This window comes from Vicia villosa, linkage group LG4 (assembly GCF_029867415.1).
Source record: "Vicia villosa cultivar HV-30 ecotype Madison, WI linkage group LG4, Vvil1.0, whole genome shotgun sequence".
Lineage (NCBI taxonomy): Eukaryota > Viridiplantae > Streptophyta > Magnoliopsida > Fabales > Fabaceae > Vicia > Vicia villosa.
The window spans coordinates 168049121-168075389 of record NC_081183.1 but is presented as its reverse complement, the minus strand read 5'-3'; the positions used below and the strand labels follow the sequence as shown (position 1 = coordinate 168075389).

General features: G+C 36.5%; 3 protein-coding genes across 4 annotated transcripts; all 3 read right to left on the bottom strand.

Moving 5' to 3' along the window:
• Window positions 1–209: 209 nt before the first annotated feature.
• On the bottom strand, window positions 210–3146 carry LOC131595823 (uncharacterized TPR repeat-containing protein At1g05150-like). The gene has a single exon (XM_058868307.1). The coding sequence runs from the start codon at window positions 2737–2739 to the stop codon at window positions 337–339; it is 2403 nt and encodes an 800-aa protein (XP_058724290.1). The 5' UTR covers window positions 2740–3146; the 3' UTR covers window positions 210–336.
• Window positions 3147–12056: 8910 nt separating this feature from the next.
• Window positions 12057–14525, bottom strand: LOC131595822 (large ribosomal subunit protein uL4-like). Its single transcript, XM_058868306.1, has 2 exons — window positions 13354–14525; window positions 12057–12374 (listed from the first exon to the last, which is right to left on the bottom strand). The coding sequence occupies exons 1-2, from the start codon at window positions 14452–14454 to the stop codon at window positions 12261–12263; spliced, it is 1215 nt and encodes a 404-aa protein (XP_058724289.1). The 5' UTR covers window positions 14455–14525; the 3' UTR covers window positions 12057–12260.
• A 659-nt stretch (window positions 14526–15184) lies between these two features.
• LOC131600208 (plasmodesmata-located protein 2-like) lies at window positions 15185–17085 on the bottom strand. Of its 2 annotated transcripts, XM_058872403.1 has the most exons (3): window positions 16150–17082; window positions 15877–15984; window positions 15185–15761 (listed from the first exon to the last, which is right to left on the bottom strand). In XM_058872403.1, the coding sequence occupies exons 1-3, from the start codon at window positions 16907–16909 to the stop codon at window positions 15754–15756; spliced, it is 876 nt and encodes a 291-aa protein (XP_058728386.1). In that variant the 5' UTR covers window positions 16910–17082; the 3' UTR covers window positions 15185–15753. The 2 variants fall into 2 exon arrangements, with proteins under 2 accessions (XP_058728386.1, XP_058728385.1); XM_058872402.1 differs by lacking the exon at window positions 15185–15761 and having other exon boundaries at window positions 15854–15984; window positions 16150–17085.
• Window positions 17086–26269: the final 9184 nt, after the last annotated feature.

Below are 26269 nucleotides of genomic sequence, written 5' to 3'. Positions count from 1 at the left end.
TTAACTTCTCTGTCCAAATCCAAAGTTTTTCTGAATTCAATATACAAGCTTCATCAATTGTAAAATGCAGAAGCATCGTGAAAAACAGCAAGAACGGATAAAGAAGCATCATATGATCAACACAAATGTTTGTCACAATCACTATAAACAGTTAATAAAAAAGTGAAATCACCACCATCAGCAATTATTAAAGAAAGTGGCAAAATATCTGATGAACTCACGAGCTAAATATTTCACACAGAAAAAAAGCTAGAATGACAAGATTGGAGGATGTTACAAGAGAGTAATAATCAAACAAAAATCAAAAGAGAAAAAAAAAAGATCGAATTCCTCTATCTACTTTTCATTACGCGATTGCAAGTTAAAGCACGTACACTTATCTTTCATGGCTTCACCCTCATTTCCATACTCCTTAAATCTGTATTCTTCCTGCTTAAATGTAGATGGCACCTTTCCCTCACTGTAGCATTGACTACACAAACTAAAATGACATTTTATCTCCTTAAAGCGTGAACCTATAATCGGGTAGCGGCAAACCGCGCACATTGTCTTGCCATGTCGGTTTCTATCTCCTGTTTCTAGTTTAATTAAGGTGGGCATAATACCGAAACCCCAATCTGGATCATCAAACATAACTTGAAACTCAGAGAAAGACACCATTGAAGTGTCTAAGTCTCCATGAACCTCCATTAATTCACTAACACCTTGCGAAGGAATATAAATAGCTCTTAACAACTTGATGTATCTGGTAGCATCGGCTTTCCTTAAATTAGCACCGTCTTCGTTCATCGGACGCCATAACAGTGCATCGAAGGCGACCCTTTTGCGTCTCTCTGCAGGACCGCCACAAATGGGAGCAAGAATAGCATAGAACATTCCAAGATCTAACCTGCCTGAATCGCTTTCGTCCAAAACAGAAAGAATCCTCTCATTTATGGCTTTCACAGCACCTTGAAAAGTGTCGGGCTTCAGAAAACTAAGCAATTTGCGGAGAATTTCTTCTAAGTTTGGTTTCCGAATGGATTTTTGAGGCACTCCACTGCCAGAATAGGACACCGGCACATCACGTTCGCTCATTTCCTTCTTCAAAAGCTCCACATTGCAACGACTCAACCTTGCAACCTTCTGAAGTGCTCTGATTTGCAAAGCACTGGCCAGGTCCTGCCGCACAGTAGTCTTTTCTCCAACTGTCTTAAACTTAGATGGTTCAATTATGACAAATGGTGATTCTCCAGGAATAGCCCCATTAGGCTTGTTCTTCTTTTTCTGCAGCTGCTTCAAATGTGATATTGCGTCGTGTAACTCAACCCTATTTGTCATTTTCAATGCTTCCTTCAAAGCTCTTTTGGCTTCTTCGTTCTCACCGGCTCCCAACAATGACACCGCCTTGTTTAACTGCGCCCGCCAATGATTTGGCCACACAGCCAAAACCCTCGTATACATCTCAGTAGCCCTCTGGAACCGACCAAGGTCCATATATAAACCACCTAAATTATAAAGAGCATCAACATGACCCGGTTTCAAATCAATAGCCTTCTGAAAAACCTCAATCGCCCTCTCATTGTCACCCATAGCATGCAATGCCGAAGCCCGATCACAATGTGCGTCAGCATAATCCGGCTTCATGAAAATAGCCTCATCAAGTGCCTTCACAGCAGCTTTATATTCCCCCACACCGAAAAGAGCACTACCTAAGAGTTTCAAAGCTCTAAAATGTGTAGGACAAGCAATTGCAGCCTCCCTATAATACTCACATGCACTCAATACCATACCTTCTCCTTCCAACGAAATACCAAGATTAACATAAATCTGCGGCAACAAATAAGCCCATTGGTTCCCACCAGCCACAGCAGATTCAAGAGCCAACAAAAACTCATCCTTAGCCTCCTTATACTTTCCAAGAACATAAAAACAATTACCGGCTCTAAAATGAGGTCTAACATCAACAGGTTGCAATTCACAGGCCCTCTTGAAACTAATCAAAGCCTCCTTAAACAATTGATGTTCATACAAAACCCTACCAATTGCCATATGTCCATCAAAAGCTTCTTCCCTTGATCTAGCACTATCAGCCCTACCTCTCAAACCTCCTACTTCCTTCACAAAAACACCATAATCATGCCCTGATTCATCCCAAATCACTCTCTTATCCGAAATCTCCGTAGAAGGCCCCAATTCGCGAGACCAACCCGCATCAGAATAAGCATCAAAATTATCACCTTTCACTTTCCCATCTTTCGCTTGCTTCAACTTCAGCCTCTTTATCAAAATCTCTAAATCATCCACAATCTTCCACGTGTCATCAAACACAATCCCGTGATTCGGCGAAACCGCCCACGCAGCCGTCCTCTGCTTCTTCTGCGACTCCACCGCCATCCTCTCATCCACAATCGAAGATGACGAAGCTTCCGATACCGGCACCGGAGCCTTGCCAGCCTCATCAACATTAAGGTCGAGAGCAAGGGCTTCAAAATCCCTATCAACATCACCTGCACCATCATCGTATGTACGAAGAAGACCCTCATAGGTAAGACCCCTCTCACCATCAATGAATTCAGCGTAGGTTCTAAAAACCTCATCAAGAATAGCGTTGATTTGTTCATCACTGAATTTCACCCTAGGGTTTACAGCACCAACAAGCGACGCCATTTCTTCTCGGTTCAAACCCCCATCTTGGTTCCCATCGAATTGGTTGAAAATTCGCCGCACCTTCTCCGATCTGGTACCTCTCGTCGCCATTTTCAGGGTCAAAACCGAAACTTGACGATGATAACGATAATGGGTAGGTGATGTTTAAGGAACAAAAAACCCTAATTTGAAAAGCTCTAGAGATTTGAAATTGGATCCCTAATTGGGACCATTATAATTGGAATTTGAGCTTTTGGGAACTATCAAGAGAAATGGATAATTTAAGAAAGATTTGAAATTGGAACCATAAATTGTAATTAGAATCTTGTTAGGATTTTGGGTTAGGGTTGGGAATTTAGGTTGAACTGAAAACAGTTTGTTGTTGATGATGTTGATGATAGGTGCATGTGGTGAGGATGAGATAATTCAGAAAATGGGGACCAGTTGAATTTTTCTTAGATATAATTTAATTATTTTTATCATAAAGTGTTGAAATTAGAATCATAAACTTAAACTGTTTTATGAAATTATTTAGCACTTGATTTGGGATTTAGAGTTTAGTATTATGAGCTGTTAGTCGTTGTTATAGTTTTCAACCATGTGAGCTGGAAAGCAGAAAAGTAAAGTAAAACATTCTATTTATATTGTTATTTATTCTCTCTATTAAATTTAATTTAATGTAAGATAATTAGATTGGTATTCTTTTATGATAATTATATTTGTTGATTTGATGTTTCTTTCGTGCATGACCTGGCTATTAAATTTAAATAAATTATATATAACCTGTTTGAGACGTTAATTATAGATTAACATCATTTTTCGTGACATAGATCAAAAATTCTATTTTTTCTTGTTTTCTTTTATTGATTTAAGAATGTAAATATATTTTCCACTCTCAATTATTTTATATTATTAAATTTATATAATTATTTGGCTTTGAGAAAAGCTTTCAACCAATGACAACCATGTATCTTATTAAGTCATCTTTTAAATTTTAAATTATTTAAAATAATCTGATTGAATGTCTATGTAATACTTTTTACACTGACAGTGCACTACCATTAAATTCTTTGACTTTTATTTTAATCATATTTATAATATCATCTCTAAATGATTGAGATGATAACTGGGTAAAACTTTTTAATTAAATCAATTAATATTGTAATTTAATTAAGACAAATTCTGAGATATTCATAAGAAATAGTTGGGTATTGGTATTTTGATGAAAATTAATTTTAAATATTAATTATTTTTAATTAAAATAAATATCAAAAGTGACATGTGATTGTTTAGTTGGATGACGGTAGTATTATTCAACTAAATCAAAAAGTATTAGAATATTTAATTGAATATTATATAAATATATATATGACAATTGAATTTATTACGACAAAATTCATCCAATTAATATAACCTTTCAACAAAATTTTATCTAACCTAACTTTTTTTGTTTGGTTATATAAAGAGTATAATTGTTATGCACTGTCAGTGTAAAGATTTTTACACTATCAATACACTACAACCACTCAATTATATTACTTTTTAAAAAATTAAAATAAAAGTCAAACCCTTATAACAAATTAACGGTTGTGATTTATCGACGCTGTAAAACTTTTTTACACTGTCAGTGTATTCCAATTAAATCCTATATAAAAGGTCAAAGTCCCGAGAAAAATAAACTACAACGGATTAAGCATGAAAATTATTTCTCCGCGAAATCATTCTAAAAAGGATGCATAGTAACTTTCTTCCCATATTAGTAGCTAGACATAACCCTTTATACACCACCCTTATAATTCTGCTATGTAAACACTACACACTCTTATAAACTTTTATATTCCTCCAAGTCATTCCCCACCAAAGCCTCTTATAATTCACCGCATCTGGAATTGTCTTCCTTGTCCATGGCCCCATCGACATTCAGCTTAACCCAACCACTTGAGGGTGTTTTCCATCTAATTAAACTCACCCATGTTAGGTCCAATTGTAATTCTTGTAGCAACTTTCACATTCTCGTATTCCTGTACATGCTTTTGGATATGAGAAAACATGCACAACAGACGTTAGAATTATCGTTGTGGATTTCCTTAGTATGTCATTTCCAAAGGTCATGGCAAGCATTTGCCAAAAAAGTCACCCAATCGTGGTTATCATTCCATCCCATATTGTTCAGCATATTTCAATGTAACCACTCCTTCAAATTACCTGCAAAAATAACACACTTTGTCGTTTGCTAGTGGGAATTATCGGTAGCCACAAGGCCACAACACACGGACAGTCCCGAAGCACATGTATCGCATCTTCTTCAACATCACCATACCGTCTGCACATGACGATCCCAAGGCTCATTTAAAATTTCTTCACATTTGTTAGGAGATCATCATGATAAAACAACGAAACAAAATGTCGAACACACTTTACGACGTTAATTTTTCAAACATCTCTCCAACACAAGTTGTCACTGACTTCACTATCTTAATCCAGAACTTAATACATGGTACTAACTGAATATTTGTTTCCATCTACTCCAATGCCTTCTCTGATGTTAAGACCTACCTCAGAGGAAAGAGGTAGCATACTAGTTATTCTTAAAATGATCTCAATTGGTAGTCATTCCTTGAGTTCATCCCACTTCCAATTAATGTCATTTATCCCTAAGTATGCCACTTTAGCCATTTGGAGATGCATATGAATACTAAGATTTAAATTTGATATCCTTATATTAGGATCATTCCATCTATCTTCTCATGCATTAATATATTCTAAATCACCAATTCACCATACTCAAATATCATCAATGCTTTCCCAATTCTTGACAATGTTTTCCACAAAATAGAGTCATTAGGTTTCATGCAAGATTTCTATATTGGTTTCTGTCGTATTTGCCCCTAAACCACTTCACACCACAGCTCCCTGTTATTTTTCTGCAAGTTCCATCTCATCTTAAGAAGGCAAGTGTTGTTCATGACTTCCAATTTACGCAAACATAGCCCTATAACATCCTTCGGACTGGTAACAGTGTTCTAGTTTATAGCATGATGCTTTCTCCCATTTTCATTGTCACACCAGATGAATCTCTTTTTCATCTTATGAATCTGATCAATGCAAGACTTTGGGATACTAGTAGTCATCATAGGGTATATAGGAAGCGCCTCAGTAACACTTTTGGAAAGGGTTACACGTCCCACAACACACAAGTTGATTAACTTTCCACATTGCCAACTTTAAGCTAACATGGTCAATGATGTATTGGTAGTCAACTTTTTTAGGCGCTTTCCCAATTAACACATGGATAAACATGCACATATTCGAGAGTAGATTCAGTAGAAGCTAGTAGTAGAGACATTCTTTAGTTATTGTTTTTGTAGTGGTTTCTACTTTGATTATGTAACATCGGGTCGGGGTTGACGTTTTGAATTTCCTAAACTATATGTTGTTTATTTTGGATGCAAGGTGTTGAACTATATTTGAAAATTTCTTTAGCCACCTCCCTATGGGGGTCACCCCCAGCGAAAATCCCAAAATACCCCTGCTTCAGAAATGAACTTCCGAAGCGCTTTTTTTTAAAAACAATTTCCATAATTCGAAAGTGCATCTCCGAAAACACCTCATGGGGGGTGTCTTCGGAGATGAACTTCCGAAAACATCTCATGGGGGGTGAATTCGGAAGTTCATTTCCGAATTATGCAGAAACTGTGTTTTTTTTTTATGTTTTATCTAAAACAGTCTCGCATTTTAATTAAACGTAAACGCCAAATAAAATAAGCAATAGATAAACTGAAAATACTAATATGATAAATAAAAAAAATACTAATCCGATGAAAATAATATATACAAACCGAAACAAATAAAAATAGTGTGCTAAAGATACAATCCGAAAACAAAAAATAAATAAACCCGACCACTACTGGGTGTGCCTAACCCTCTCACCCTGGGCCCTCCTCTGCCGCCTGTACCCCGCCGCACGGCCTGCATCAGTGACGATCATCTCCATCACGGCGACTGCATCTGGACCGCCCTGATGAACGAGACCTCGATCCAACGCGTCCCGCCCAAGCATCTCTATCCGCTGACAGATCGGCAGGAGATCAATGACGTGGTCATCCTCGGCCTGCTGGTTCTCCAGGATCTCCTCATGTGCTGGCCTAGGAGCGCCGGGAACGTCGGGTCTCAGCAGAGGATGGGACACCCGGTAGAACCATGTGACGTACCCCTCCTCACTGTGCCAGTCCTGTGTGACCCGAGTGAGATGGTACTCCTGCGGTACCACATGATGCTGCCAGTCCTCCCATATGGCAGTGAGCTGCACTCGGGTCACTGTGTCGGGAGCTGCCTCAAAGGGTGACCTGGGTATCCGCTGCACAAATCCGAACTGACGCATGCACCGCTCAGGGAGATACCGGACCATGATGCCGGTCCCGCATGCCAATCAGCCTGAATATAGAGCAATGCCGTCAAAGGGGACAATCTGAGCGTAGTCGACGAACGGCCTCCAGGTGACGTCGTCGTGCATCGTGCGGTCCAGGTACAAACGGTATGGTCCCACCACATCGTTCCCCCTCTGGAGAGCGTATCTGGCGGTCCTGGGCATGGCGTCCACGTATGCAGGATCGATGTGAAAGTCGTGGATGCGGGAGAAGTAGGAGATGATCCAGCTCTGAAACAGAAACACGATAATGTATTAAAAATAAATACGAAACATAAATAAATAAATAAATACGATAATGTGTTAAAATAAAACGTACCGTAAGTAGTGTGCAGGATCCGACCAACTGCCTCGTCCTCTAGTTGGAGGCCTCATTCAGCTTCTGGTAGAGGTATGCCAGAGTAGCTGCCCCCCAGTTCCACTGGTGAACGGTATCCAGGTCCATGAAGTAGCGGAGGTAGGTCGCGTCGACGTACCTGGCACTCTTATCCACAAAGCATGCAACGCCTACCACATGCATGTACCAGCACCGGAGAGCGCAGCCGCGGTGATACTGTGTGAATAGCTCGTCACCCTCCTGCTCGGCATCGGCCGCCGCGTCCAAGTGGTGCTCAAAATAAGTGCTCAGTGTGGTGAACCGGACATGAGGCCCAGATGTCGTGACGCACTCAAAGTGAGCAACCTCGTGCTCCATGCCCAAATAGAGCGTCATCCACTCAATGGCCTCGACCCTATGGATCCGGGAGTGGTGCAACAGTGGCCCCCTAATAGGCAGGTGGAGAAGACACTGCACGTCGTGCAAGGTGATCGTCATCTCCCCAACCGGCAGGTGGAAAGAGGACGTCTCCTTGTGTCAGCGCTCCACAAATGCCCCCTGCATGCCGGTGCTGATGGTGGTGTAACCCGTCATGCAGAGCCCGCAAAGCCCTGAACCTCGCACATGGTCGTTAAACCACTCAGCTGTTGGTTTAAACAGACTAAATATCTTCCGAGCGTGGTTCACCATTTTCAACGGCTCTCGCTCTTGTTGAAAAAAAAAACAAATAAACGACATATATTAAATAAGCGACATATATTAAATAAGCGATAAATAAACGGTTAAACTATAAAAAATGGTGACAATTAAACGGTTAAATTAAAAAAAAAAATACCTCTCCCTCCCAGATCCGCCGAGCGACGTGATCGTGGTAGTGAATCAGCACAGAGGTGTCAAAGGGCCCTCCCGGATAGTTGTCCTCCTGCTCATCCTCCTCCCCGGCTGGAGGGTCAACATCCGGTACCCCCTCCGGCTCGTGGTAAGTCACTGTCGCCACCTCCTCCTCCTCCTCCTCCTCTCGCTGGCGGGAAGAAGATGCCCGAGCCAGCCGACTCCTAGATCCTGAACCAGATGTACCCTCTCCCAAGTCCACGGGAACTCGCACACGGCGTCCCCGCCCTGCCCCCGTCCCTGGGTCGACGCCAGTTGCGCCGCCGCCCGCTCGCGTCTAGCCGACGCAGTCTGGGACTCTCTCCCCTGTCTGATGCGTGCTGGTTGGTTGCCTGACATGTTCCTGTAAACAATCGAAATCGATTAATATGCGAGGCAAATGAAAAAACAAAAAAAAATGAACTTCTGGTAAAGTTCGGAAGTTCATTTCCGAAAACTGGGATGGAGGTGTTTTCGGAAATGAACTTCCGAAACACCCCTGCGCAGACCTTCAATACAGCCTCCAATGGCAGACCCAAAAAACCTAAACCAAAACTACTTTTATGCCTACTAAACATCCTAATATCAGTACTAACCTATCTTAATGTGATTTTTTCAGTTTCTAAACACCCTATTAGAGTTTATTCAAATAGATCTAAAACTTGAAAAAACAATGATAAACTTACCAATTAGTGTTTGATGATGAGTTTGGTTGAGTTTGGAAGAAGAGTTTGGCTACTTCACACTTGCTTTTGCAGATTTTTTGCAGAGAGTTTGAGTTTGGAAGTGTTTGATGATGATTAGGGTAAATGATTAGGGGGAGGGGGGCTGTTTTGCTTAATCTGCAAAACGCGCATTATTTCGGAAGTTCATTTCCGAAATGCTGTTTTCAGAAATGAACTTCCGAAATAAGACAATTTTTTCAAAAAAAAAGGCGCTTTCGGAGATGCATCTCAGAAAACACCTTTTTCTTGCATTTCGGAAATGCATTTCCGAAGTTAGGGGTAGTTTGGGTTTTTCACCAGAGGTGACCAAGAAGACATGGGGGTTGATAAAGAAATTTTCCTATATTTAATATGTTTCGAGTTGAATATTTTAAGACTCAAAGTGTGTTTTGTTCAATGATAAATGATGATGATTTCGCTGCAACATTTTTAAATAAGAATTGATACCGTAAAAACATCATGAATGTGTATTTGCCTTGAAAGCTTAAATGTAATTTTGTGTAACCCGTGTTACGGAGCAGGAATGATTATGTTTTTATGAAGTGTGACACCATGTTGATGTGTTTTAATTAATTTATTTGCAAATTATACATGGGGTGTGTTACAATTGGCATGACCATCACCATAAAAACTACATCTAAGAAATGGAGCTCGTTGTACCTATTTTGCCTAGGGAAATCAAGTTCTTCCTCAAATCTTAAATATTTAACATCGTTCAATGTTTGCACGCCAACATCGTCCATGGAAATTTTATTTTGTAATTTCCAATGATAGTACATACTTTATCATCACCTAGATAAACATATCCAAAATTACCTAACCTGAATGTAATGAACAATTCCCAGTGTGGCGTCATGTGGTAAGGACGACCATACTGAAAAATCCACGCATAAGTGTATTTGTGGGATGAAACATGCTACATTTCTAGTTAACTTTAAAAAATCATTGGTTTGAACCACATTATCAAAACGGCATTGTTTTGTGTGATCGGATCTTAAGATACTGCATTGATTGACATGTTATTGTAAATCAGATTTTTTTCGCATCTCCATATCGTATAATCGTTACTCTCTAATTTGTATCAACCTTCCTTTTGTTTCGTTAGGTTTAAGATATGATATATCACCTCATTTGACACATATAATGAAATCAATCTTGTGACATTCTCTTTTATATATGCCTAATTAGTATCATATGCATCATTCAGTTTTTTCGAGAACAATACCTTTTGTAAACTTTGTTGAACCAATAGATCTTTAAGTTAGAACTGTGCAAGTTGGAACAGTGCAAGTACTGTATACTTGAAAAACAATGTCGTGTTCGGTTCAAGACCTTTAAGGAAAGAAGATGGATGAAAACAATAACATATTAGAAACCTTTAAGGAAAGAAGATCTAAGCCATGTTTGATGCTAATGAATATGGATATATGCATGAATGATTCCATAGAAGATGGATGAAAATAATAACAGAATAGGAACCTTCAAGGAAAGAAGATCTAAGCCGATACTGCAAAGAAAATGCAAATGAAAGACATCATGTTTGATGCAGAAATCTAGAGACCTTCTCTTGTTTAGTTAACTCTAACATTCTTCTTTATCACACTCTAAGAGATAGACATGCATGTTTGATGCAGGAATATGCATAAATCTAGAGACCTTCTCATGTATAGTTAACAATATTCTTCCTCCTGATCACATTCTAGGAGATAATTTTATGTTGTGGCCAAGAAGTGGACATTTCATGGTAACAACAGAGACCTTCTCTTGCATAGTTAATGCATCTACTTTTTTTTAAGAGCCTAAGAGTTTGTTTGGTAAGGCCATAAAAAGAGCTTTTAGTTTTTAGCTTTTCAGCTCATATAAATAAAAAAGCTCTGTTTGATAATTGTTTTTAGCTTTTTTACTAGTTTTTGTCTTTTTTTTGAAAAGCTATTTGAAGTAGTTTTTGAGCTTGTAGCTTTTAGCTTGTGACTTTTTTTTCCATTTATACCCTTATTAATTTAGAGGTGTGTTATTGATACACCATTTTTGATTACACCGTATATTACACCGTATTTCAATAACACAACAAAATCATCTTTGCACAAAAACCAAGAAAATATAAATTATTAAAAATTAAAAGTGGTATGTTTTTCATATACAATTACGGTGTAGTGTCAAATAGTAGTGTAAAAATAGTTTTTTCCTTTATTTTAACAAAAATCTATTTTTACCCTTCAATATATATTATGATTTAATGTTTAATGTTTTTTTAATCATTAATGTTTTTAATAACATCTAAAGTATACAATAAATTTTGGAATAGTGTTGATAATTCTCAAGTTAGTGAAACGTAATCGAAGAATCAATGAGATTAACCGAGACGAAGAAAATTAAAATTTTTGTTATATTTTTATGGTATAATATTAAATAATAAACTTATTTTTATCATTAATTTAAGTGAATTTAAATTTCATGTATTTCGTTAAATTTATTTATATAATTTATATACAAATTTAAAATATTTTGATGTTTTTTAAATTTTTCACATATATTAAAATTGTTTTGTAAGTTTGTATTAATATATTTATTTTTATCAAATATAAATTAATTTAATAATATAATAATATAATATGATAAGATAAATAAATTACAAATTTTTTAATAAAAATGTCCTTTTGTACAGCTAATTTACCAAACACTCAAATTTACCAAACACTCAAATTATGTATTACACCAGTTAATGCATCTGCTTTGCAGGTGCTGATAGAATGTCTCATGTAATTCGGTTTCATATGGCTATAACATGATGAAAATTGTGACAAATAGTAGGATAATTTAAAATGTGAGATGTAGTTCTTAATGTAGGCTTGATGTGCGGTGAATTTATTTGAGGGATATGATAAGGGAAGTGCTTATATAGCAGAACTATGCAAAGTTTAGCTTGATCTTAAATTGGCCCTTGAAAGACAGCTTTTATTGGTAGAGGTATGCATTATGCAACTAGTTGTGAAAATACTGGACCACTAAAACATTGCCTTTGTGGGTGCTCAACACTAAAGCATGGCCACAACAATTTTGATATTGGATAAAAGCAGAGTTGATTACTACATAAGAAAAAACACAATTACTAGATTATTCAGCTTCAAAAAAGTGACAAAACAGTTTGTACTTAAATAAGATAAACAAAAATGTAATGATGTCTGCAAAATATGTGATAACCTCAATTTGCAAAACAATGAAGACCCAAAAATAACCCGCTCAGGTAACCAACTTCCAAAACAAAAAACTAACACTAAAATATAAATGATGGCCATCACTGTGAAACACCCAACCACTTGGAGAAGTTGTCGAATTCGGTATAATCAGAATCTGAGACCATGGTGTTGTACCATGCTTTTCCTGCTGCCTTAATGGCAGAAGCTTCCTCCTGAAAGGATCAAGGAAAAAAAATGTCAATTTAAAACAATGAACAATATTGAGAGTTTGAGGACAAATGCTTTTTATTAAGCATAGATTTCGAAGTGTACAGCATAGCAAAGGCAACAATGAACAATACTGGTAGTTTGGGACATATGCTTAATTATAAAACAGATTTCAAAACAGACAGTACAACAAAGGCACATAGAATGATTAGCAAAGGGCGATTCATATTCCCAAACTGACCTGTCCATTATATAAATACACAATTGACTCTACATAATAGAAAAACTAAAGCACATTTATGTATTAACTGGAATTTAAAAGAGTTTAAACAAAAGTAGAGAACCACTTGCAATCAGGGAAGCACAATTCAAATTTACTTAAAGTTGCCATTAACTTAGCTCTATAACTATTAACTAAATAGATACTGAGGCTGATATTCAAAACTGCAATGTTAATTGAGTAAGACAGGACACAAAATACCAAATAACACAATTATCAAGCATAGTTAATTTCATTAGAGTCAAGTGGTTATCAATAACTAGCTACAGAGAAAAAAAACATAGATTGAATTGCACAATGATGGCAGTATGAAATATAGACGCTATGTGGGCATACTGAATATCCTAAATTGAATACTGCATGATCAACATCATTAACACTCAGATAATGGCAATTAAAAACAAGTCAATTTCAACATAACAACATTAGACTATAAGAGGAGTAGATAGAAACTAGCAAAGCACAATCCAAATCATATGACAAATACAATCGCAATTAGAACATACTTAAAATTTCAACACAATACTAAGAACAACCTGCATAAAGAATTTAAACACCCTAGCCCAAAAAATGGAACAACAAAATTGATAGATCAATAATAAAAGCATAGTAAAATAACATTCACAAAAAAACAAAAGATTTATCACCAAGGCAATGTAGCAATATTTAAGCAAAATATACAACAATTGACATAAAAGTATCACCTTAGATACGGTCTTCCTCTTCTTATCAAGCTTCTCCTTCTTAGATTTAAGACGCTGAGCCTCAGCAAGCAAAGCCATCCTTTTAGCAGTCTTGGCATAAGGATTAAGTCTAAGCATAACATTAAGATTCTTAAGAGGATTCTTCTTAAGAGTGGCTCTCTTAACATCCTTCTTAATAGGTCTCACAACAGATTGAACTTCATCAGAATTAATAATCCTAGTCAAATCAGAATTAGTCATCTTAGCCCTAGGTAAAACATAACCCTTTTTCTTCTCAGAAGGCTTATCAAAAGACCCATAAATAGAATCAAGTTTCTCAAATGCAGACTTAGTCCAAACAACAAATCTACCTAAATGCCCACCCGGTGCAAGCTTCAAGAGATTAAGTCTCTCAACATTGGCAATCTCAACACCAGGAATGTTCCTAAAAGCTTTAACAGCTTTGGCTCCTTCGGTACTGTAAACAATCAAAGGTCCCTTACGAGAGATATATCGACGATTACGCATTTTACCTTTTCCGGGACGAATTCCGTGACTATCCTTAGCTTTCTCAGCATCAGGAAAAGCTCCGATCTTTTTCAAAACCTTGATCGCTTCCTTTGTTTTCTCAACTCCTTCAGCGGAATCACCAACAACCAGAGGAAATTCAGGAACTGCCTCAATCCTGTGGCCACGAGCGAGAACAAGTGAAGGAACAGCGGAAGCAGCTATGGCTGAAACAACAGCGTAACGCTTCTGGTTGACATTGATCTTACGGTGCCATCGGCGCCAGATCCTGGTGGGAGCAAACATACGACCACCACGACACATGTTTCCGAAGGCAGCTTGACCTGCACGGTGGGTTCCACCACCGGCAACACGGGGAATACGGGAGACAGCACGACCGGTTCCCCATGATTCGGCGGAGGTTTGGTGACCGGCTTTGCGGCTGACGGCGTAGGGTTGGCGGCTGTTGTTGGAAATGTTGGAGTGGACGAAATTGACGATGTCAGGGCGGATTGAGGCGCGCATTACGTCGGGAATGGGTAGGGTGGTTGGGGAATCAGTGGCTATGTCGGAGTCCAGTGCCTGGACGGTGACAAGGGGTCTTGCGGCTGCCATTTCTGGGGAAGGAAATGGACGAAGCTGAAGTTAGGGTTTTGGTTACAGGCTGAAAGTGTTTTTAATAGTGAAAATGGTTTATATATGTTAGGGTTTTGTGGGAATTGGGCTTCGGGCTTATTCCTAACATTCTAACTAAAACTTTATCCTATACCCCCTACATTTATTCTCCTCATCCTACGTTATATTTTCTTTTTACCAAAATACCATCATATAAAGATTTTACTTATTTTATTTTTTCACCTTTTTTTCATTTAGCAAACTGGAAATGAATGAGTAAGTTAGTTACGAATTTTTTTCTCTTTTTTTCTTTGCATTCTTTCATTCCCTAACTTCTCTCCTTTTCTCTAATTTTCTCTTGTCCCCATCCTTTATGTGTTTCTTCCTCTTTATCATACCAAACAGATATTATGAAAGATTGATCTGGAGTAATGTGATCGGTTTCCTTGTCCTATTGCTTACAAGTTACTTCCTCCGTCCCAAAATAAGTGTCACATTTACTTTTTAGGTTCATTGAATATTTAATGTATCTAGTCTGTATACAGACTAGATACATTAAATATTCAATGAACCTAAAAAGTAAATGTGACACTTATTTTGAGACAGAGAGAGTACATATATGGAACAAAAAACCTATAATGCGTTATGTTATGCGAGTCCCCACTGAGTCAATATTTATTTTGGAGCTTCACGTTTGTTTCAATAATAGTAGTTTATGCTTTACAACTGTCCCAAACTGTTAATGCCAGCATTTGTACTTGTAAAAATGTCAAACATACAGTGTAACAAGTATCGCCAAAATTCCATTTTGTGTAGTAACATAGGCATTATATTGTTTCTTCATTCAAATATTTACCACGGGAATGTTAAAACCGAAGTATATTATAAATAATAACATAGACATTAATAATTTCTCGGGGTAAAAAGTATATATTCTTAATACAAAGTTGCTATTATATTATAGGAAATTCTGTGTATTTCAGGGTAGAAAAAAACATAAAACTAGGGAGAATGCAAGTTGCAACTTTCCAAAAGCATTGAAGTCAATGAAAAACTAGATAATGAAAAAGATAACTAACCACATGGCTCAACAACAAATATGATATGGCCCAAAATTTTCATCCGCTAATGATGACAAATAATACTAACCCTTCTAAACATTTATTACAATAATCATTACTATTTTGGAACACCTCATATGATTTTCCTACTAAATCAATCAAATTATTCACCATAAATATGTAAGAAAAAATTCATCAGAAGATAACTTTGCCTTCTCAGAGTCATTTTCTGCTTCTGTCAATAATCTGTGCAAGATACAATGAAATTGTAAAATGAGTAAATAAGAATCAAAACATGAAAGAATAAAATATAAACTTAGGACCTCATAATTAAACAATTATTGCAGCATATAACTCATACCACTGTGTTTCTTTCTCAAATTCCTAGCAAATAACAAGAATATAACTATAAAAGCCACTCCAGCAATTCCTCCTAGTATTATAGCAGCTGTTTTCCCTGGATTTTGCCCTGTCATTTGCATCAAATCAATAATCAATGTATATTGAATCACCAACCGACACAGACACTTGACACAATACTAACACTGACATGTTGATACATATAATAATTCAAAAAATTCAAAAAAATTAAACCTAATTATACGAGTCAAAAATCAGATACACTAAAATTAACCTGAAGAAAATGAGGAGTATGAAGATTGAGACGATCTAGATGGAACTCCATTAGGATAATAGCTAAAACTAACAAAACACTTATGCAAAAACACTTGTCCTGAAATTGATGAACCACATTCAACTTGAGCTCTCTGAACAGCATTTTTCACACACTGTCCACAATCAGAGTCACCAACATCACCTTCACACTGTCCCAAAACATAAAAAGCCATATAGCTAGTTGTATAAAAACCATGACCACTAGCCACACCATTTTCCATCACAGAAAAAGCAGCATCTCTTCTCTCTCCGAAACCAATTCCAGCAACATTCGTTGCACCACATGTCTTGTACAGCATCTGCATACCTGATATCTGAACATAACCAACAACTTCATAGAGTAGATAACAACCTAGTAGTTGAACTCTTGCAGCTATGGTTTTGCCGCATAGTTTGTTAGACAAAATTGGAAGCTTGTTTACACAGTTGTAGCAGTCAGAATTGGTGAGATCTCCTCTACACTGAAACAAACCTGTTATGCTGTTTTGGCCACTGCCAGAAGTGGTTTTGTAGAATTTTGTTTTGGTGGATTGTGAAACTAGTGAACCAAAGAGTGTGGAAAGTGTTTGGGAGTATATTCCACTTGGATCTGTGAAAGTTTCTTTTGAACAACCTTTGTAGATCAATGTAGTGTAATCAGATGAAGATCCTGCAAAAAGGGGTGTGTTTAGATTTGTAAACAAAAATAGAATCAAATAAAGAATTATAGGTTTCTTCATTTTGGTTTGTGTGTATAGTACTAATGGATCAAACCATGGCAATTTCTTTGAAGTTGAAAGGATTTGTTTTGGTTTCTGTGGATATGGGTGAGTTGCATCTACTTACTATAGTGAGTAGTACTATTTATATGTCTTTTGAATGAGTACAAATAATGTACAGAAGAAGATAGAAAAGTTTAGGTTTTAGAAATGGTGTGTACTATTGCTGTAAAAAATTTGTAATGTTTTACTGTTTTGCTTTAAAAAGTACATGAATGAGTGTGGAAAAGAAAGCTAGTGGAGGAGCCTTATGAGGTGAATGTGTGGATTATTGATAGAGTTTTGAATTTGACGGTTGGCATGATGCGACACCTACAACTCATAAACATTTGTAAACCGAAACATTGGAAATAATAAAATTGTGAAGTCTGAAAGAGCTTAGAAGTGACTTTTTTTTTAAGTCTATTTTATGAGATTGAATAAGATTTAACTCAAAATTAAATAATAGTATTTGAACATGTTTAAGCTACCGCTCACTTTTTCTTGGTGTTCTTCTTTCTTTTGCTAGAACTCTTGACTCATTCACAATTGTCCTTAATTTTATAATATTTTATTGGCAAAATATTTTTTTTCCGATATGTTAATCTCAGAGTTTATTTTGATCAACTAATATGTTGGTCCTTTTCGTCTAATTAGTGACGGAAAAATTGAAAAATCAATCTCTAAATCAATCGTTAGTATAAAAAAACAAAAAATAGTATCTTTTAAAAATGTAAGAGACCAATATGAAATGTTTTGAAATTAAAATAAACCTTGAGATTAACATACATGACCAAAAAGGATATTTGGTCTATTTTATTTTAATATTTAGACATGTATTACTTGAAATACTTAAAATTTGTAATTTTATTTTAGTTCGGTTGTTTTGCACTTTCAACAAGGCTCCATAAAATAAGGACTCAATTGTCATATTAATACATACATATATATTATTTATCTTTGATTTTTGTAAACAACTGTTAGTCTTTCGAAATTAATACTTCAGTTGTTTGTAGAATCGACTAGATTGATCATAAGACATATGTGTATAAATTTTTTTTGTTGTTTTTTTAGATTTCTTGGGTACTACATGTAGTGATAATCCTAAAGAAAATGTGAGTAAATGTAAAGACTAGTTTGTAAAGATAAAAAGGCAGAGGAATATAAATTTGGCTGAAAAGTAAAGAGTTCGACTGAAAATGTAAAGGACTTTGAATGCGAATAAATTGCTTTAGTAATGAAAACGATGTTTCAAACATACATTTCTCAAAGACTCGTTTCACAACACGCTTAGATATTTTGAGTAATTTGAGTACAGTACAATATTGAACACACAAAAATCTAAATACTAAGACCTCGATTTATACTAATTTGACGATAACAGTCTTCAGTTCAAAAGATGTCGCGTTTTCGCCAAAATATTGTTATTGGCCAATTTTGAATCTCTCTGTGTCGAACTCCAAGTCCGACTGATTCAAAATCTTTTTAAGTCCTATTGCAATATAAGCTCGCCAACATGGATAGGTTTTACCAATGTCCCGTCGAAAAACATCTAAATGCTCCATCGAAGTCAGTCTCTTTTCACAAAATATTTCCTTTGTTTCTTTTGACATCATTTTCTTAGCGAGCATTGAATTTGCAGCTAATAAATTGCCCTTCAAAAATGTCTTTTTAGACCATATGAAGAAATAGGCTTTTTTAGACAGTCTTCGACGCGACTGTTCATTCACTGCTATGATGTAATGGTTATTATGACCACCTTTCTCAAACATGTCATCGAGACGTGCTACTCTATAATCATCATCATTATTCCTATTACTTAGGATGATGGAAACGGAACAGGCAACCACTTAAATGTGTATACGTGCCCCATTAACATTTCTCTTTGTTTAAAAGGAGAAACGAGAACGAATCTTCCCTCTCTATATAGTCTTCATCTTTAATCATTCAAAATTTTCCAAACTCCGAGCTTCAAAACTCTACTTTCTCTCACGATTCTTACCCAGAAAAAACAAAACCTAGCAAATTCTTTCTTCTAAACTCCACAATTTCAACAATGGCGCCTTCAAAAACCAAGAACACTAAAGTTGGAAAGCAACAAGAGGATCATACGACACCTGTGACCCAAATAGCAGGTCCTTTGTGCACCACCGAGGACTGGGATTTATAGAAAATTGTTCAAAGTACTCTAACGCTACAGACAAGAGGGAACATCATCATTAGCTAGCATAGAGGCAAACATCATTAACCCCAACGAAACATTACTTATTGCAATAATAATATTAAATATGCTTGCTTTTTTAGGACAGTGACATCCCATCAAAGGCTTTCATAACCCATGGAGGATGAGTAAGTTGATTTTGGCTGCCGCCAATTTCTCCGCTCATACAACGTGGCTACTATCCACCCACACCGCACAAATCCGCGTACAAAGCAATTATGTCCAACCTGACAACGACAACACAACCCTCTATCCACCACACGCGACTGCGTCGGTCCTATTTCAGTCACCATGCTGCATTTTCGCATTAGAAGTCGCACAACAGCAACACGTTTTTCTTCTACCATCACGTTTTTCCAGTTGCCTGATCTTTGTCGACGCCATTAGTTTTTTGTTGTCCTTTAATCGTATAATTACTCTCTCTGTTTCAATGCATTTTAGTCTAATCAAAAAAGACTAAGTTGTCCTCGGTTATACCATATTTTAATCCTTAGGAATCTAATACTACAAATTTATTTCGTTTTTATAATTTATAATAAAGAAAATTAAAAATTCTTATTGGAAATGAAAGATATTTGGTAATTTTTAGGAGCAACTTAATATTTGAAATGCTTACAATTTTTAGTAATTATAATTAATCTTTTTTATAATTACATGATATGATTATAGAATACATTTATGTCATAAAATGATTTTTTTTTTAACCTATACATACATTTTTAATCAACATTCGTAACTACTATTTCAAAAACTCAAAATATTTTTAAAAATTTTAATAAATTTTACTGTAAAGACTATTCTTAATTATATAATAATAAATTTATACTTATATAAACTAGTAAGATATCTGTGTGTACGGGTAAATTTATTTGATATTTATTAAAATTTAATTAGATACGTATAAATTTAAAATGAATGGTTTAATTATAAATGATAATATAAATTCAATTATATAAAATAACCATATAAAAAAATTGTAAGATGGAGATAAAAAAATGAAATTTTAACATTTAAAAATAAAAATTATCTCTCAATTAATAGTAATTGTTGATTAAAATAAAATAGATATTATTTTGCAAATGACCCGTGAAATAAAAAAAAATCTTTGATGCGATATAAAATATATTTAAATATAAATGTAAAATGAACAATAATCATATAAATTTAATTGTATTAAATAATCATTAAAAAAAGAATTGTGAGATGGACAAAAAAAATTAAAAATGAGGATATTATCACTCAAATAAAGACAATGATTAATTAAAATAAAATAGATATTGTGTTGATAGTGTCCCGTGAGAAAACAAATTTTTTAATTTTATTAAAATTAAAAAATAGGTTTTTTTAAGAATAATAGAAACAAATTAAAAATGAAAGTAAGAAAGTATGAAAAAAATGTGAGAGAAATTTGAAATTTTAATTAAGATAGAGAAAGTGTGTAATGATCGATTAAAATAAATTAAATATTGTGTTGACAGTTGTAGCAACCTGCCCTAAAAATTAAAGATTTAGAGTCGCCACCTATTCTACCAAGACGAATAGGAAACCTTACGCAGTTAAGAGATCGTGGTAAGATTATTATAATCAGGTCGAGGGAAGGTGTTAGGCACCCTCAACCCTTTCCTAAGGTTTTGTTGCAGATAAGGTTTATGGCTAAAATTATAAAGTTAATAGCTAAAGAAATGAAAAGGGTGAAAAGTGAGATTTTGGGGAAGGGGGTTCGCCTTGGTTATCCAAGTGCCTACGTATCTCCTTAGGGAGAATCAGAGTCAACGTAGTTCGGGCACAGGGTTGTACGCCTTTGAATTTGATTTTATATGGTTTGAAGGCTTTTTGAATGGCCTATCGTAGTTTTGAAATGTGAAGTTCGAAGGTATTTTAAACTACCTTGTCGTAGATTTGAAAATCGCAGTATTGAAGAGATGAAAATCTGTAGTTTCGTGGTTTAGTGTGTTTTAAGATTTGGGCGTACAACCCTGATTTGATATGTCACCGTTAGATGCGATGATCAATAGATTTGATCATTATAGTTAACAGATTATACGGGGTATTGCTGGTTACTCTGACCGATAGATTCGATCGTCGCGGGCAGCAAATAAAATGTATTTTAAATTTCATATATTTTTTTTATCTCTTGTCTAATGCGACTAATAGATTTAGTCGGGTCGAGAAGAGAATTAATTAAGGGTTAATGTTTTCTTTGCCGAATGGGCAGTGGGATTGGACAAACCCTAATGTATTGGTAACTTTTATAGGGTTTTTGTGATTATAATTAAAGATTAATCATTAAAAATAATTTACTCAATTAAGTCGAATAATCGAAATAATCAAATAATCGGGATGATCCTAAATAATTATAATCCTAAGCCTAATTTACATCTAATCCTAATTAAATAAATTAACTAAATCTAACTATAAATAATTAAATCTAATCAAAATAATTAAATAAATAAAAATGATATAAGAAACCTGGTTTTGATCCCATGTGGCTCCCTTGTGAAGGTACATGATGCACCTGCGTTTCCTGGAAGTCAGATTTGACCTTGACGATATCAGATGGCAATGGTACGAGGTGCATCGTGGGTGTAGTGCAATGAAGCCGCATAGGATCTATGAGACAAATGTGACAAATAAATCTTAAAACAAAAGGCCCCATCCAGGGATCGAGCTTGCCCCCTCATAGTCACAAACATATGCCACTTACCATCAGTGCTATTTCCTTTTGCTGTCAACGAATCAACACCCAAACAATAAATAATAAAAGGTCGTTCTGTATACCAATCGCCAGCTGGAGTCAAAATTGGGGCCCACTTGTTTCACGTACAACCAATCAAATAGAAAGAGAAAGGTGTCGTTGTTGCTGTGTGTTTCCTCAACTATTGACTTTCTCTTCCCCATCGTGTTCTTCTCCCTCATGCTCTATTCCACCTATTTTTCTGCAAATCAAAGCCACAGACCAACATAAATAATAAATCAAAAGCAATTGATGGCGAATGAGTGGGACGACGCCGAAAAACTTCCGACGATAATGGGTGGTTTGCGATGAGACGTGGCACAGGTCTCTAGCAGTTGTCGCCGGCGGTGGATCTGGCGTTTTTGTGCGTCCGGACAGGACTTCGCAGAGAGGCGCAGCCGGAGGTAGTGGACGGAGCGGTTGAGAGTGGGTCTGCCAACGGTGTTGTTACGACGAAAATCCTTTTATGGTTGCTGAATTATTTTTCAGGCTATTCTAATTTGGTGATGTGCTATCATAACATTGGGGACCGATTTTTTTGCTTGTTACAGTGGGTATTTACTATTTGTTTTTTTAAATGTAATACAATGACTACTGCAAATAAAAAAGAGATTTAGACCAACAGTGGGTAAAAATTGGTGCAACATATATACGTGAAAGTGAATTGTGGCCTCCGTGAGAGTGTTCGTGATATATAATTTTGTTGGCCTCCCCTGATTGTCTAAAATTAGTCCTATTTATATTAGTTAAACTAAGTTTTCTTTCCTAATGGGCCTAATGCCCAATTAACCTAATAGTTATTCCTAATAATAATCAACAATACTCCTAATATTAATAATCCTAATAATATAAATATAAATATTAATAGTAATAATTCTAATTATACTAATAATCTTAATAATATCAAATAATAATATAAAATTGCCATAGGTAATAACAATTAATAAAATTACAAAAATAATCAGAAAAAACAAAAATGTTAGTAAAAGCAATTATATCTAAAACGACAGAAACCCTGTAATAATTGGGTCTAATGTTTAGATCCCCAAAACACCTGCTAATTACGCCCTTATTTTAACTCAACCTGATTTATAAGAGAGCAGGTTTGACAATAGAAATTTCAAACCCCATGACTCTTAATTTTGAACCTTGATGGATTAGCAGACGTAGATTTGATCGGGCAAATTTTGGGGTATGACAGCTGCCCCTGTTCAATCTTCTTAAACCTGGAGAGTCGGATAGGCACGTCTGCTTATCATGATCTAAAGGTAGAAGATGATTGAACACTGAGAATGCCCTGAAATTTGCATTTGTTGGGGAGAAGTTCTGTGGGAGATAGGCTTAAAGATGCCATCCAAGGTAAATACCCCTCTTTTTCTTGGATGTGAAGCAGATGCTTTTGAAAGGAACCACTGTGTTTTGGTTGTAGCACGGCCTAAAAAGGCAACCTGAATTTTATGCAATGTTATGATGCATACGATGTATGATGCAGTGAGATTCTCAAAATAAATGAGAGCGATGTATGTATATGCATTATGTATGAATGAGGCATGTTAATTGAATGATGCATGATTGTTAGTTATGTTAGTTGAAGTTAGTAACTTTGGAAAAGAAAAAAAGAACCTTGTTTGTTATTGATGAAATTTTGAAGAAGATCACTGCCGAGGGACTAACGTGATAAACCCAATTGAAGAACTGTTTGAGAAACCTTGTGATTAGGGAAAATAAATCCCTATTTGCAAAGAGACGTAGCTTTATATCACTGCCAGGGGACTAACGTGATATTAATCATCGAGATGATTTGAAGGAGATCACTGCCAAGGGACTAACGTGATGAATGTTGTGTAGAAGATAATTAACTTGCTATAGTGCTAGCAAGCTTTTGCAGTTTGTAGGTAACCCACTTACTATAGTTCTAGTAAGTCGTCGCGGTTGGTATACCCACTCACTATCGTAGTTTCAGTAAGTCTGTCATAGATGGTAGGGCCCACTTACTATAGTTCTAGTAAGTCGTCGCGGTCGGCCGTACTGGCTTACTATCGTAATTGGAGCAAGTTTATGGTGTGGCCCACTTACTATAGCTCTAGTAAGTCGTCGCAGTTAGCCATACCTCCTTGCTATTGTAGTGGAGTGAGTTTATCGTAGATGGTATGACCCACTTACTATCGTGCTAGTAAGTTGTCGCGGGCGGTCATACCTACTCACTATCGTAGTTTGAGTAAGCTTATCGTAGATGGTAGGGCCCACTTACTATCATTCTAGTAAGTCGTCGCAGTTAGCCATACTTGCTTACTATCGTAGTTGGATTAATTCCAAAAGGATCACTTGCCATAGCTCTAGCAAGCTCACCTGGACCAATGGGATCCACTTGCCCCGGTGCGGACAAGTTTACCTGCATAGAAGATTGTTTGCTAAAGTTCTAGCACGTTCGCCTGCATGAGAAAGATTCACTTGTTTGGAAACTCACGACTCGAGGGTCGGAGAAAATAGCATGTCAAGTATTCACGACTCGAGGGTCGGGAAGGAAATGATGTGTTTAGAAACTCACGACTCGAGGGTCGGAAAACAAACCTATCACAACACGAGAGTTGGAAACTCATGACTCGAGGGTCAGAAAACAAACCTATCACAACACGAGGGTTGGAAACTCACGACTCGAGGGTCGGAAAGCACCTATCACAACACGAGGGTTGGAAACTCACGACTCGAGGGTCAGAAAACAAACCTATCACAACATGAGGGTTGGAAACTCGCAACTCGAGGGTCGGAAAACACCTATCACAACACGAGGGTTGGAAACTCACGACTCGAGGGTCGGAAAACACCTATCACAACACGAGGGTTGGAAACTGGGCTTTTGTAGTATGTGAATGCGCTGAATGATATGCATATTTATATGTTTTTATGAGTGAAATGATCAGTAAGGTTGCTATCATCGGTAAGGTTACCGGGATGCATCAATCAGGTGATTGGGGTGAATATTTCCGTAGGGTTGGTAATCATCGGTAAGGTTACCGGGAAGCGTCAATCAGGTGATTAGAAATAAACCAACAGTAAGGTTACTGTCATCGGTAAGGTTACCGGAAGCATCAATCAGGTGATTGGAACGAATATCTCAGTAAGGTTACTGGCATCGGTAAGGTTACCAGGATACACCAATCAGGTGATTGGGAATGAACCAACAGTAAGACTACTGTCATCGGTAATGTTATCGGGAAGCGTCAATCAGGTGATTAGGAAGAATATCTCAGTAAGGTTATTGGCATCGGTAAGGTTACCGGAAAATATTAATCAGGTGATTGGAAATAAACCAACAGTAAGGTTACCGTCATCGGTAAGGCTACCGAAAAGCAGGTGGGCAATGTAGTTTAGCGCCAAAGTTTTTTTTGATGTTTTGATGTATGGGATAATGCTTATGCTCATGCATATGTTGAGTGGAATGAAATGATGTCTTTTACAAGACTACCTGAAAAGGTTTCTGGAATGGATATGAAAATTTGTCTTAAAGAAGGCTACCTGAAAAGGTTCTTAGCAAAGGATGAGGAATGTCTTAAAGAAGACTGCCTGGAAAGGCTGAAAAATGTCTTAAAAGACTACCTAAAAAGGTTTTTGGAAAGGAAAATGAATGTCTTTAGAGAATACTACCTAGAAAGGTCCCTGAAGGAGAATGTCTTAAGGAAGACTACCTGAAAAGGTTCTTGGAAGTGACGGTGATTGTCTTAGAGAAGACTGCCTAGAAAGGTTCTTAAAAAAGAATGTCTTAAAGAAGACTACCTAAAAATGGTGTGGTGTAATGTATCAACCGATGTATGTAATGCATGATTTATACGTATTTGCATGATGCTCCAATGCTGGGTTGTTGATAACCAAAGCGTATATAGCTTGTTGGAGTTGTAAGTTTGTTGGATGCTAGCGCGATTTCCCAATACCTGCTTTTGAACTTTGAAGATCGTAGTTAGGAGAAAGATTTGTTCGAGGTTGTAAAGTATGAAGACGCCTTTTCCTTTTGTTGTGCGTCTTTTGGATTTGATATCCATTGCCCTAATATTTTTGTGGGAAAAGATGCTTATGATCTCCAAGCCATGAAGGAAGTGCCCCAAGAAATAACCTTGTTAGATGCTTCGACATTTAGATTGAAGGGTATGCTCTTGATCTCCAGGATATGGAGGGCTATCCATAGTGTTCTATCCCTTTGAATTTGAATTCTTCCCATGTTTGACATGCCCCTGTTTATTGCTTCGAGATGTGACCCAAGTCGACTGACCCTTTAGGATGAATGCCCCTAGTTAATAGGATGTTTGATTGCATGCCCCTGTGATCCTTGAAATTTTGCCCCTGTTTAGGAGAACCCCCTAGATGTGGTTCCCCCATTCCAGGGTCTTTATTA